The sequence below is a fragment of the Anopheles arabiensis genome, chromosome 2, assembly GCF_016920715.1.
Source record: "Anopheles arabiensis isolate DONGOLA chromosome 2, AaraD3, whole genome shotgun sequence".
NCBI lineage: Eukaryota > Metazoa > Arthropoda > Insecta > Diptera > Culicidae > Anopheles > Anopheles arabiensis.
The window spans coordinates 12,714,133-12,726,318 of record NC_053517.1 but is presented as its reverse complement, the minus strand read 5'-3'; the positions used below and the strand labels follow the sequence as shown (position 1 = coordinate 12,726,318).

Below are 12,186 nucleotides of genomic sequence, written 5' to 3'. Positions count from 1 at the left end.
TTAGGCGTTTTAATGATTGTGTGTAATTGATTGCAACTTTGTTGATGGAAACTTTTCCACGGAAGGGAGTGAATATTTAAAAAAGAATATTTCATCTTGCATGTCTGCTATACACCTTACAGTCCCATGCTAGCTCGAATCGTCCATAAACTGCAACCTAGATCGTTTTAAAAGCGATTTCGTTTCGTAAGGCAATTAAATTACTCACCCTGTATAAACACGGTGTCTTGGCCGGTCTTGTTCCGTGGGATAAAACAGCAAACCCCGTTTCGGCAGCCTGTCGGGCAAATGGGAAAAGATATTTCCATTCCGCTCGACAATGAACGCCTCTCGTCCATTTATTTTCCTCCTATCCTTCATTGCCGACACACACACCATCCATTGTGTACAGATCCCACCATTAATCAATTAGCTGCAATTTGCACCCGTTGACAACTGTATTTATACAATCCGGTTATGGATGGGGGAAGGCAGCGGAAGCGGTAGCGGAAAAACAAAAACACATGCAGCGAAAGCACATGCTAAGTGGGCTGCAAATGGTTTTACGGCCGCGAGCTGCCAGACCAGATACAAAACAAGGGAAGCACTCGGTGGTGCGCTTGCAGTCGGCGGGCAAAAAGTGCATCAAGAAAACGGGCCGGAAAATGCACTGCCAAGATGGTTTGCCAATGTGTGTGTGTGTGTGTGTGTGCGGTTTTTGGATTGTGGGGAGTGAATAATGCGCAATCCATCGGACGTGGTGGTTGGCTTGCAAATGCGCTCAGCGAATAATTTGTCCTTTTAGCCATGATTTTTCACACTGCTGCTGTTTTCCTTCCCATTTTCCTTTTATTGTACGAAGCGTTTTCTCGACGCAGTGTTGGTAAATGTTTTAGACATGCAATTTGTTAAATGACTACCTACTGGGGGGTGAGTTTTTTGTTCACTCTTTTCCACGTTTTTTCCGTTTTTAAAGCGCCCTTGTAAACAATTATCTCATTGAGGGGTTATATTTAGCGCTGTGTAAACTCGCCTACACGCAGGTAAAATCATACAAATTAACATCAACCCTGCGCTTCCTGCATCTCCTGCACACGAGGAAAATCATTATGTAGGCGGTAAAATTATAATTATAAACTTGTATGGCTCTGTGCTGCATTTTCCGCGTACACTATTTGCCACCCAACCATTCCCAGCAGGAGTACAAGCGCGGGAGCCATCAGAGGTGTGCCTTTGTCTATGCACTTGAATGACATATTGGTCATGTTGTCTGGGTGGCGTCATTTGGTCCCGTAGATTGGGTTTTTGTGTACGCTAGCCGCTCGCTTAATTGAATCGATGAAGCTTAACAAAGGGGGGTGAAAAATGTAAAAAAACCGTGCCCAAAATATACATGCACGATCAGCATGCTCATGATTGCAACAATTCTGCCGGCGAGACAACGGCGTGATTGTTGTGTGTGTGTTTTTTTGTGTGTTTTCTCTGTCAGTTAGCTTGCTTGAAACAATAGCTTCGTTGGTGGGGAACGCATTTCAGAGCAGATCCTTTTTGGAGGTGACAAATGGGCGAGCTATTCTTCCCGCGCGCACCCAAACACAATGTTCGTGTGCTGACGCGTAAGCCAGCTGAGGAGGTGGGAAAACGATGGAAAGGTGTTTGCGTTTTAGCGAAACGAAAGCTAGCGCAGTTTTGTTTTTTGGGTGGTATGTTCCGAAAAAACTGTTTGATGAGTAATGGTTTTGTCGCCACCCCGAAACAGTCAAACTCCCTCCGTTCTCTAGGGAGAGGTGAGTTGCTATTTTGTGGATTCATCCAGCAATGTTGACACTATGTTTCTTGCACACTTTATGGTGAGACTCTGTGTGTGTGTTGTGTTTTTTTCATTATTGATCGAACACTATAAAATCAATAGTAGACGCAGAAAAAAAAGGACCCAACGGCAAATCCGTGCCGCGAAAAACACGTCTGGCCGGTGTTTGACAGTTGATAGATTTCCCCGCTCGGTTCGAACGTTCACACTGACCCGTCGTGTGACGTTGTACGGTGGTGGACAGCATGCGATTTTTGCGTGAAAAAAACACACACTTTTCAAGCTAGTTTCAAGCTGCTCTGAAACTAATTGCCAATTTGATGAACTTACTACACTGGCGCTGACAATCTGTCATGTCTCGTGCCACTAATGGTAGTACCGTTCGGTACAAGGTACAGCGGCGAACAGCTTTCCAGAATTTGCTGGACAGCTAGTAATTGCCAGTAATCGGGGCTGTTTGTTTTCTCCAATTAGCCCAAACGTCTCCGGAGAGATAAATATTTGCCCCGGTAAACAGGGTGTCCGTGTGTTTCCCCGCGGGCCAGGTTGTGTAAATAAATAAATAAATGAGGTTCTCGTTTATTGCCAAGTAAAAGTGATGACTGAGTTCGTGTTCGTGTAGTGGAATTTTGAAGTGAATTTCACTTCCCCAGTAGTCAGTAGGTAGTTTATGGATGTAGTTTTTTTTGTTCGTTTTCAATTCTGGGTTTATTTCCACCGCAGAAACCAGGAAACGGCGAGTCCATCAAAACCACAAACACTTTACTCCCATTTGTTTATGCACACTACAAGTAATATCCGTTCCGATTGGTTCATATTTCGTTGCGTTCCTCTATTGACGCTTACCCCTTGTCCTAGGGCAGCAATGCACCACTATTCGGTATGCAAAATCCAACGTTTCTTACAGCGTAGAATCTGGGGAATGAGGTATCGATCGCGTCACAACTGAATGTAGTGCATCGCATCAAGAATAACTCGTGCGCAGGGAGAAAGAGTTGAGCGCGACTACTTGCGTGTCGTTCGCAGCTACCGGAACCGATGTGGTGTAAGAACGTATCGTACGTTGTGAACATTGGAGTGCTGGGAATCAATTTGTTCCAAACAAAAGTTTATTATTACTATCAGGAAGGAAAACTGCAAATAATTCTGAAGAATTTGAGCGATTTGCTTGTTATGGTGTGTCATTGGAGCGACAGTTACATCCACAACAGAGTTGATCGTCGGTTTTTGGAAAATGATGGATCGTATCATCGGATTAGTACCCAGGACGGATTAGATTTCGGTCGGTAACAATCATTGGTCGAAGTTTAATCAGTTTGTCAATCTCTTCTCTAGCTCTGTCTAGTTACATCAAAACAACTTGAACAACTTAGTCCGGACAAAACTGTCAATCGGGCCCTTTCCGTTTTAAGTTCGTAGGCTGAAATTTCAGCATATCAGCTGTTTGTATTGTATAGCAGTTTTCGAGCAGCTATCTAAGTGGATATCACATACAGGTGGGCTTATCCCAAAGTGTATGAATTTAGAAGGCTGATTTTCATCGCTTCTGTTTCTGAATGAAGATTTTAAGAGTGTTTTGCCTATTCGTCAAGCCTCTAGAAAGCTTGTTTGAACAGAAGTTTTCACCCATCCTGTCTTAAAGTGATATTCAAATTTGGTAATAAAAAACATGATATCAGAGCACCTGGACTACATAGACTTTGATTCTGGATTCCATCACCTGGTCTCTTTAATTCACCTTGGGATAAATGTTAACATCACGTTGTTTTGCCATTTTACGAGCAGGCACTCGAATCTAATTCTAGCTTTGAGGCTAGAATAATCTAGACTGAAAATTTCAGGCTAGTTTTGTGTGTGGTTTTGTATGGAGTGTTTACATGATTTCAGCCTCCAACTGTCAAACTCCAGACAAAAAAGCTGACCAGAATCGTGAAGGGCCCCAATATTATCCTTCTTAAGTTCCAGGGTGTAAACTCAAAGCTATTCCTGACCAAATTAATTTCAACTATTTCATAAAATGTTGTTGATATACAGATAACAATTCATAAAAGAAAACAATTTTCCATAACTTCCATCTGAACAAGAATTTCTCGAACACTTCCACGAAAACTTTGCGACAATTCCATTCCATTTGCTAGCATTGCTTTTCGAGTAACTGGAATGCATTTTAAACCCCACCACTACTACTACCGACCGACTGTACCGCAACTGTGACGTACATCTCGGTTTGGTTAAGCGCGTTCATTCACCTGATTCAGATATTTAATCCCTCCCCAACAAACCGATTCACTGGGAACGGGGGTGGGAATGAGCCCCCTGGGTTTTCCGCACTGGGCGGCCAATTTAATTACTCAATTAGCAAATCTTCAAAGCGCACAGCGGCTCCGCACCGTTCGGGTGCATCAACCGGCTGGAATGCGAAGCGCTCGGGACGCCGGAATGGTCCGCGCAACCGCGAACGCAGATACAACTTTAATTGAAATGTAATGGAAAAATGTAAATCTTTCCCCTTGTTCTGCATGCCCCCATGTTTTTCTCGGGTGCATTTTCTTGCCGTGCTGCAACTGGTCAGATCGCGGTGGCGTAAAGGGTTGCGGGCAGCTAGCAAAAACGAGGCTAGCAAACATTGCTTGTTTTGATTGTCGTGTACGATCTGTCAAACGGCTGATGTCGTCGCAACAACTCGAGCTGTGTGTGACCGACCGCTGGCGGGTCCAATTAATTGCCGACATATGGAACAGTGAATTTTGCGTTCGTGGGAGACGGGATTGGGATAGATGCGCTCGGGTGGGTTGTTTGGAATTGTGTTTGATGTTTTGCATTTTGTGTGTGTGTGTGTGTGTATTATTATTCTTCCAATAATGCAAGTGAAAGTAAACATCGCACAAATCATCGCGCGTTCTCGACCACATGCCCGACGGTTGCCGTTTATTGTTTGTCAGCCGGGAAAGCAAACATTGCCACCACCGAGTGTGCCGTTTTCTTCCGCGATGCGCTCGCTGCTAACCGACAGGCCTCCCCCACCAAGATGCAGCACCTTTAAGCTGCTTCTCCTGCACCGTAAATCGGTACGAAGAATAATCATCGCGCACGAACAACCAACTCAACGCACCAGCCCCACTGATCACCGGCCATTTGTACTCGCATCGCGACGACAAGCAGGACGATTTAAGTGCAACAAGTTTGCGCACCATTAAAACAAAACGCACGAAATGAAATAAGTTTACACCGCAGGTACACACACACACCACGGATGGGAGCAATGGAGTGTGCAATATTTTATCACCACCTTCAGCGTCGAAAACACACAACAGCGACGGGGTTTGTGACGATGGTATGCCATTTAACCGGCTGGTAGGCATTGCTGGATGGATGCCTGTTCATTTCCCCTCTAGAATGGCGAAATTCCTTTCCCGGCAACGTGCTCGTCATCTCCGCGGAGCACGGTTGCAAGTTTGTTGCACACGATGGACCCGAGACAAAAGGACCCAACCCCGGGAATGGTGTGGCAGGTTCGTACGCAATTTAATTTGCGCTCGACGCGTTGCCTGCCGGGTTTTGTAAAATAAAACTTCTCATTACGCGAACGTGCCAGGAATTTTGCTCATTTTCCTGGTAGCGTTTTATGCACCGGAAAAGTTGCGCAGCAAACCGTTCTAATGTGTGTGGTTGTTTATTTTTCTCTTCCGAAGAAAAAAAAAACGTTGCTTTGAATCTGTTTTTATTCGAGAGAGAGAAAAAAAGAATGTAACCAATTTGTACCACATGATACCATTCCAGCTGGCTGCCCTTTTCTTGTAAGTTATCGTGAAAGATGTGTTTCGCGAAATTTGTTACTTGCGCAGTTACCGGAAAAGTGTGGTTAAGAACTGTTCCCACAAAAGTTCAAAGTACTGGAAGAAATTATGTACCCACAGTTATTGAATATTTTATATTTCTGGGAATGCCTTAATGCCTTGCCCAAATGTTTGTCTTCAATGCACGATGAGATTTGGCTTTGTAGAAATAAAGAATCTATTTCTTGGTCTGATTCAGTAGGAAACCATTACCTTTTCGTTGATCCAATTGCCATTGATTAACTTTGAAATTGTTGAAACGATCGTCGGCAGTCCCACGATGCTGCACCGTAACATATGCTCCGCCACTTCAAAAAGTAATCCAATGTCTCCGGAGCAGATTTAGCTCCGCGGCGAAAGCAATACTCATCAGTCAAGGTAGCAAGTTAACTCAATAATCCGTCCGTACCAGCCAGCCGCTCCGTACCCTTTTGCTTCGGCGGCACTGGTGAAATTACTTACGGTATGTGTTTCGCTGCATCGGAACACTGATGTGCTGATGTTGTAACCCTATTGGCCAAAGGGTACACGTCGGTTATTACTCCCCTTTGGTTTCGTGCTCACATTTCGCCGCGGATATGTGTCTTTGCTCGCCAACGGCCACCGTTTGCTGACCGTTCGCAAGGGAACGAAATGATGAATCGATTGGAACCCATGTCGGATCCGCCTTGCGGGGCCGCTTTTTACATCGGTGACGATTCGCGGCCAAGTCGATTTGGGTGGCACCGTGCAAGTTGTTATGCGTGCAGGCCAAACCGGTGGACGCTTCCTACCAGCGATGGGTGCGATCAAAGCGTTCGAAGGTTTATGGCTTCATGGATGGGAATGGCGAATCGGTGCAGCGAAGTAGTTCGCCAATTGGTTGGATTCTGAGCAAACACACACACACTGAGTGCGGCATGACGGATGGTATTAAAACCGGCGCGGCAATGTGTGTTATTCACATCATTTTTTGGGTGAATGTTTTCCAAGAAGGTAGGATTGGCCTATGAGCGCGTACAAGCCATGTGTACTATTAGTACTACGCAGTGGAGACGACAGCATTTTTGGGATTGCTCGAATCCAATTGCTCGACTACAGCCTAGCCTCATGAATTCGTCCACGAACGAAATGAAACGGAACGTGGGGGGAGGGCACTCAGCAGAGCAAAAACAGTATTCGCAGCCAAATCGCATAAATAACGCGCGTCAAGGGAAGCAGAGCGTCGGGGGCTCAGCATTCTTCAGGTCAGCGAATTATGTCAGGGCGCATCGCAATTCGCAAAAAGGGCAACGGAGTCGAATGTACGAAAGTACTACCACTACGGAATGTGGAATGAATTTCAGTGAGATTGAGCGTGCTGATCCACCTTAACAGAAGGTTGGAGGGTTTGTTTTTGGGCGGTTGTTGGCAAACAGTGTAGCACGCTTTTGGGTTCGGAAAAAGTAATTATTCTTGGGGCAAACTTTTACTTAATACTGGGTAGCAATAAATTTCCCCGGATATCAACCCCCTCCCGAAGTGGAAGTGGCGAGAGGAGGGATATTGCTGACGCGGTGTAACTCAATTACGCGGAGCAGCACAAACAACTTTTGCTGGAGTGCTGCCAATAGTGTTTTTGGATAGTTATTCTTGCATTAATATGGATGATTCAGTTGTCACACCGTAGTATCTGGAGCACTTCCCCGTCTTCTGTTTCCAACAAACAGCTTCTTTTAATGCTATGTACAACTTCCACAACTTCCAGACTGCTACCGCTTCCGTCCTTGCCGCTTCGTTCCTGCTTCGTTCCGTACAATAGACACAACACGCAAAACGCAACCGCTGTGGCATTCGTTCCTTCGGAGATGATACCCGGCAGTACGGACGTGCGCGCGGAACCATGCTGCCAATTCTTACCTGGGCCTACCTGCGTCATATTGCCGTCCAGTACCATGCGGAAGCACAGGATCCGTACGGCAGCGTGCAGCTTGTATCAGCGAACCCGCCCCTCGGCACGGAACACGCCGGCCACGCCGGGTACGATTGCGCTCCTCTGCCACTGTTTGCGCTTCCGCGCGACATCGATTCGAACAGCAGCCACCTAGAGCGTACGATAGAGCTGACCTTCAGCCCGGCCGGTTGTCGACTGCCGCCCCGGTGGGCCATCCGCAACGACACGTTCCGACCGTTCCAGCAGTCGGCCAAGCTTGCCGGTGGCGGTGGGTTGAACATGCGTTTCCGCGACCAGACGGACACGTACACGGGCAGCGCGGGCAGCAGTACGCAGATAGCAGCCTTCCCGCTGATCCACAGCTCAGCTGCCATCGGAGAGTCGGCGGATGCAGCGCACGGCAGTAGTGTAGCGGGTGGACTTGGCTCGGTTGGCTCATTCGTTGCCGTCAACGATGTCATTGGCATGAACATTACGCCGGCATTATCACAGGTAAGATCAGCTGTTCTTGCTTTCCCGTTTGATTTTTTTCTTTTCTTTTTGCCTTGAACCGATTTGGAAGAACACAATGACGTCGCGGGCTTTCCTCAAACCTCATTGTAAAACGGAGTCGTAAATGTTTACAGGTTCTTTTAGCGCCTCCCGCCACCAGTGCCGGCTCCGGCGCGTCCATCATTGCCGCGGTGAACGGTGCCGCGACCGATGACAACGGAACGCGCGGCGAGGAAATAAATTCCTTTTACTTTTATGAGGTAAGTTTTGCGTACGTTTTGCGTTGCTTTTATGCCCTCTCCTCCTCCCCTCTCCCCTGTGATCGAATCACTACAGTGCGGGTAATGTTTGTTTTTTGGGGGGGGGCGATGACGGGCGCGAGTCCGTACAAAACAAATCCTTATTCCGTCAGCGCCTCCATCCCCTATGCATGCGTGCGATTGGTCCAGAGTGGGACATTGGGTGTAATAAAAGAATATGGGCGTGCATTAGTGAGCACGGTTGACAGGGGTTTTTTTGGCCGAATCGAGCGGAAAAACGGAGCCTCTGCATTACCATCAGATTGGTGCTTCCTCTTCCCCGCCCCCTCTAGCAGCTTTTATGAAGTCATCAACGCTTCTTATCGTGGTCGAAACTTTCGCTCGGTAAATACCCCCGCAACGGCAGCAGCAGCAGCAGCAGCAGGGGGAGGATTGATCCTTCACGGTTAAGGCACGAGCAGCAGCTCCGGTAAATGGCCATTGCATTGCGTGTGTCGTAAAGATCAAAGAAGAGATGAGGCACACACAGACAAACACACAGAGACTTGTAAGAGTTAGGGATGAAAAATCTCACTGCGCCAAGATTCTTTGCAAAGCCACCAAAACAACCGAGCGGTTGATTGTGATCGCCGCAACCGCACAACAACAAATTGTTGTAGATGCGGTATGATGGACATTTTGGTCGCACTCTGATGGGGGTGGTTTCGTGACACACATACACAACACACACACAGCATGAACCACTTGCCGGGTTCTAATTTTGCTTCTCGTTTGACAGTGTTGGCGGCAAGCAGAGAAAACATTTTTGGCATTATCGGTTTTATCATTGACCTGCCCTGCTCGTGCTGGGACGGGGATGTGTACGTGGCAACGCGCCGAGCGTAGCAACGCGTTGCTGCACTGAATTGATTTTGTCTAGACGGAATAATTTATAGAGATTGTGTTCGATTCAAGCACGGGGACGGTCGGGGAAGGGTAAGAAACACGCCAGGACGCCATGCCAACGCCATTCGTGAGCTGCGATGCGGAGCGATTCCGTTGCGTTAGAATTCGCCAGAAGCGCACGCACACACTGCTTAGTGGTGTGGAATGTTGTGCGGCGCAACCGATGGGAGACCATTCGCCCATCGGGATGTAGCTTAGGGGATGAGGGACGAAAGGTGAAGAATAAGTAACCTTGGCATGTTAAAACACGGAAAGAAGGGTGGAACGTGTCCTTCCCCGAGAAGTTGGTGAAGATTTTAAATGGCGTGCGATGTAATCTTGCCGAGAGTTATTTGATGAGGTTGGGTTGTAAATTATAACGAAAGAATAGGTCAGCAAGATGCATCGCCTGTTGCAATTGGCTGGTGCAAATGTTAGTAAACGGACAAAATGTAAAGGGTTAATGGACTGTACGCAAAGAATTTTCTATTAGTTACGAATGTGATTCAAAAAGTTTTGTTTTCTGATTAGATTTGTGGCCAAATTTTGAGAAAATAGATCCAATACGAAGACGATAGCAAAATTAATTCCCAGTCCAGATTTGAAAGGGCGTTTTTCGATCATAACTCATAGCTAAGCAATTCTAATACAAGGAAGTAAGGCTCGACACACGCTTCAAGTGTTGCTTAAGAAATGAACTGAGAGCCTTACACGTAAAGGGTTCTAAAGAAACTGTCAAGCTGAGGTCCAGCTCAATCGTGGTAGTGTTGGGAGATTCAGGATTTGGAAGATTCGATCGGATCGGATCCCGTTTGTAGGATTTGAATCTCTAAAAGATTCCTTTGCAATTGGGATTTGATTGCGATTCGATTGGGATACGATTGGGATTCATTTGAGTTTCGATTGGGATTCTGATTGGGATTGGGATTGCGATTCGATTGGGATTCGTTTGGGATTCGATTGATTGGGCTGTTCCCGAGAAGTTGAATCACGCAGTTTTCAGTCAAAATATAGCAAATGTTCGTGTAATGTAGCATTTAATGAGAAGTGGTAGTTACAAAACAAATTATTTGATTTGATATTGAATAAAGGTCCGCGTATCTCGGGGACCTGTACTAATAATGATGTAAGTATTGCAAAGTTAAATAATTAGGAGTAAAACAGAATGACCTCTAATTCACCCCCCCCCCCCCCCAACTGCAAACTAGAATAAAACGCTATACCACATTCGTATTGGGATTGGGATTGGGATTGTGATTCAAAGATTCGAATCCCATCCAGGATTGCGATTCGACGATTCGAATACCTTCTGGGATTCATTTTACCCATCACTAAATCGTGGCAGAGTTATACGAACGTCGCACTAGATCATACAATGTTTAAACAGGACTAAAGCGTGTTTTATCGTTTGCTTATACGCGCGTTTGATGCTTTACTTCAGCCCGAAATCCACTTCTGGCTAGCTTCAATGAGGCGAGGTTCCTTCGTTTTATGACTACCCCGTAAAGCTTCACAATACGGGGTTTGTTTTTTTTTTTGTGTGTTAGAAACCTAATAAAAGCTCAAGTGCCGGCAAATGGATTTGCTTATCGATAATCGCGTTTAATAGCGCGAACGAAACAATGACGATGGCAGAATTGCACCCTCGCTGTTGGCGCTGATGACAAAACGGTTGGCGCCAACGGAACGGAATCCATTTCTGCTTTCAAACCCCTGTGGACGACCCGGAAAAATAACACCCCAAGAATGGCAACAACCTTCCGGAAAAACAGGCACTTCGCGCCTGGAGAAGCGATTAGTTATTGAACGCGAGCGTGTGACGATCCGGTTCCGGTCGTGCAGTCCCCAAAAAAAACCCTCGTCGTTGGTGAAAATTTACGACCACGCACATAACTTGCAGTCCGGCACTGTCCGGAAGTGTGGGTGTGTGTGTGTGTGCGTTTAGGGGGTAGTAATACGTTGACAGCTGTATCGCTGGACACAGTGCCGGTTTGGTCGGGGGATGGTTTAGTGTTTAGTGTGTGTGTCCCGAAAAACCAGGCCACCGAATCGCCAATGGGGGTGCTGTGTGAGGTCGTAAAAGCGTACCAACACACGCAAACACGTCACTTAACCCAGTTTTCTCGGAACTCCCGCTGCTGGAAGCGGAAGCGATCGCGCAACACCGAAAGCAACAGCTAGAAGCAATTAAAATTGCTTATCAACCATGCTGGACTGTAGAATGGTCGGGTATGAAGAGCAGAGCGCTGGTGATACTGGAAAACGCCAGGGAATGCCAACCAGGGACCAATGCCTGTAATATGACGGTTGATAAAGGGGGGTTTTGTCGTTGACGAAAGCGCGTCCAATTCCTGGAGTCCTATCGCGGGGGTTCTTTGAAGAGACACCAATACACACTGGTACGAGCTTCGGCACTGTGCTGCTTCAAATGCGGCCCCCCTTGAGCTTAACACTTTGACCGCCAGCCTGACGTCACAGTTTTTGAGTGAGCACGTAGCGCATGGCAAGAGAGCGATGAGAGCGACAGTTTCTCGGGCCATTGTTATCACTCTTTTGTTTCATTGCGATAAGCGGCGTAGCACATGTCGTTCTCGTTCTCTCTTTCCTACCTCATTCGTTCTCAAGAGAATCACTGAGCGTCAGATACAAAGCTGAGTGGTGAGTAAAGCCGTCATACGAAATCATATGACGCGGCGCTTAAAGTGTTAACCGATTCGGAACCATGTTTGTCCTTTTTCCTTGCTCGACCCCTCCAATCCTTCACTATTGCCTGAGATTTAAAAGAAGGGAAGGGTTTTGGCAGCGAAGGTGTCATTTTGAGGGGGGGATCGAGAAGAGAAACGAATAGCAATCTAGCGACCATGTCTGTCGGTGAGAGCTCAAAGCGCGTTTCGGTCCCGTTTGGTCCCGGATGCAGAAAACAATTAACTCTGGGACGCCCGTTTTACATAACTTCCGTTAGCGCTGGCGTGC

General features: G+C 46.8%; 1 protein-coding gene across 6 annotated transcripts in view; it reads left to right on the top strand.

The window, feature by feature from the left end:
* LOC120907155 (cardioacceleratory peptide receptor-like) overlaps window positions 1–12,186 on the top strand; it is a 50,228-nt gene that overhangs the window by 16,646 nt on the left and 21,396 nt on the right. For 3 of the 6 annotated variants that reach the window (XM_040319045.1, XM_040319047.1, XM_040319046.1), the window contains exons 2-3: window positions 7,352–8,029; window positions 8,164–8,289. In XM_040319045.1, the coding sequence (XP_040174979.1) occupies window positions 7,487–8,029; window positions 8,164–8,289 (669 nt within the window). In that variant the 5' untranslated portion in view covers window positions 7,352–7,486. The remainder of the gene's footprint in view (window positions 1–7,351; window positions 8,030–8,163; window positions 8,290–12,186) is intronic. The other 3 variants (XM_040319048.1, XM_040319050.1, XM_040319049.1) reach the window with 3 other exon arrangements.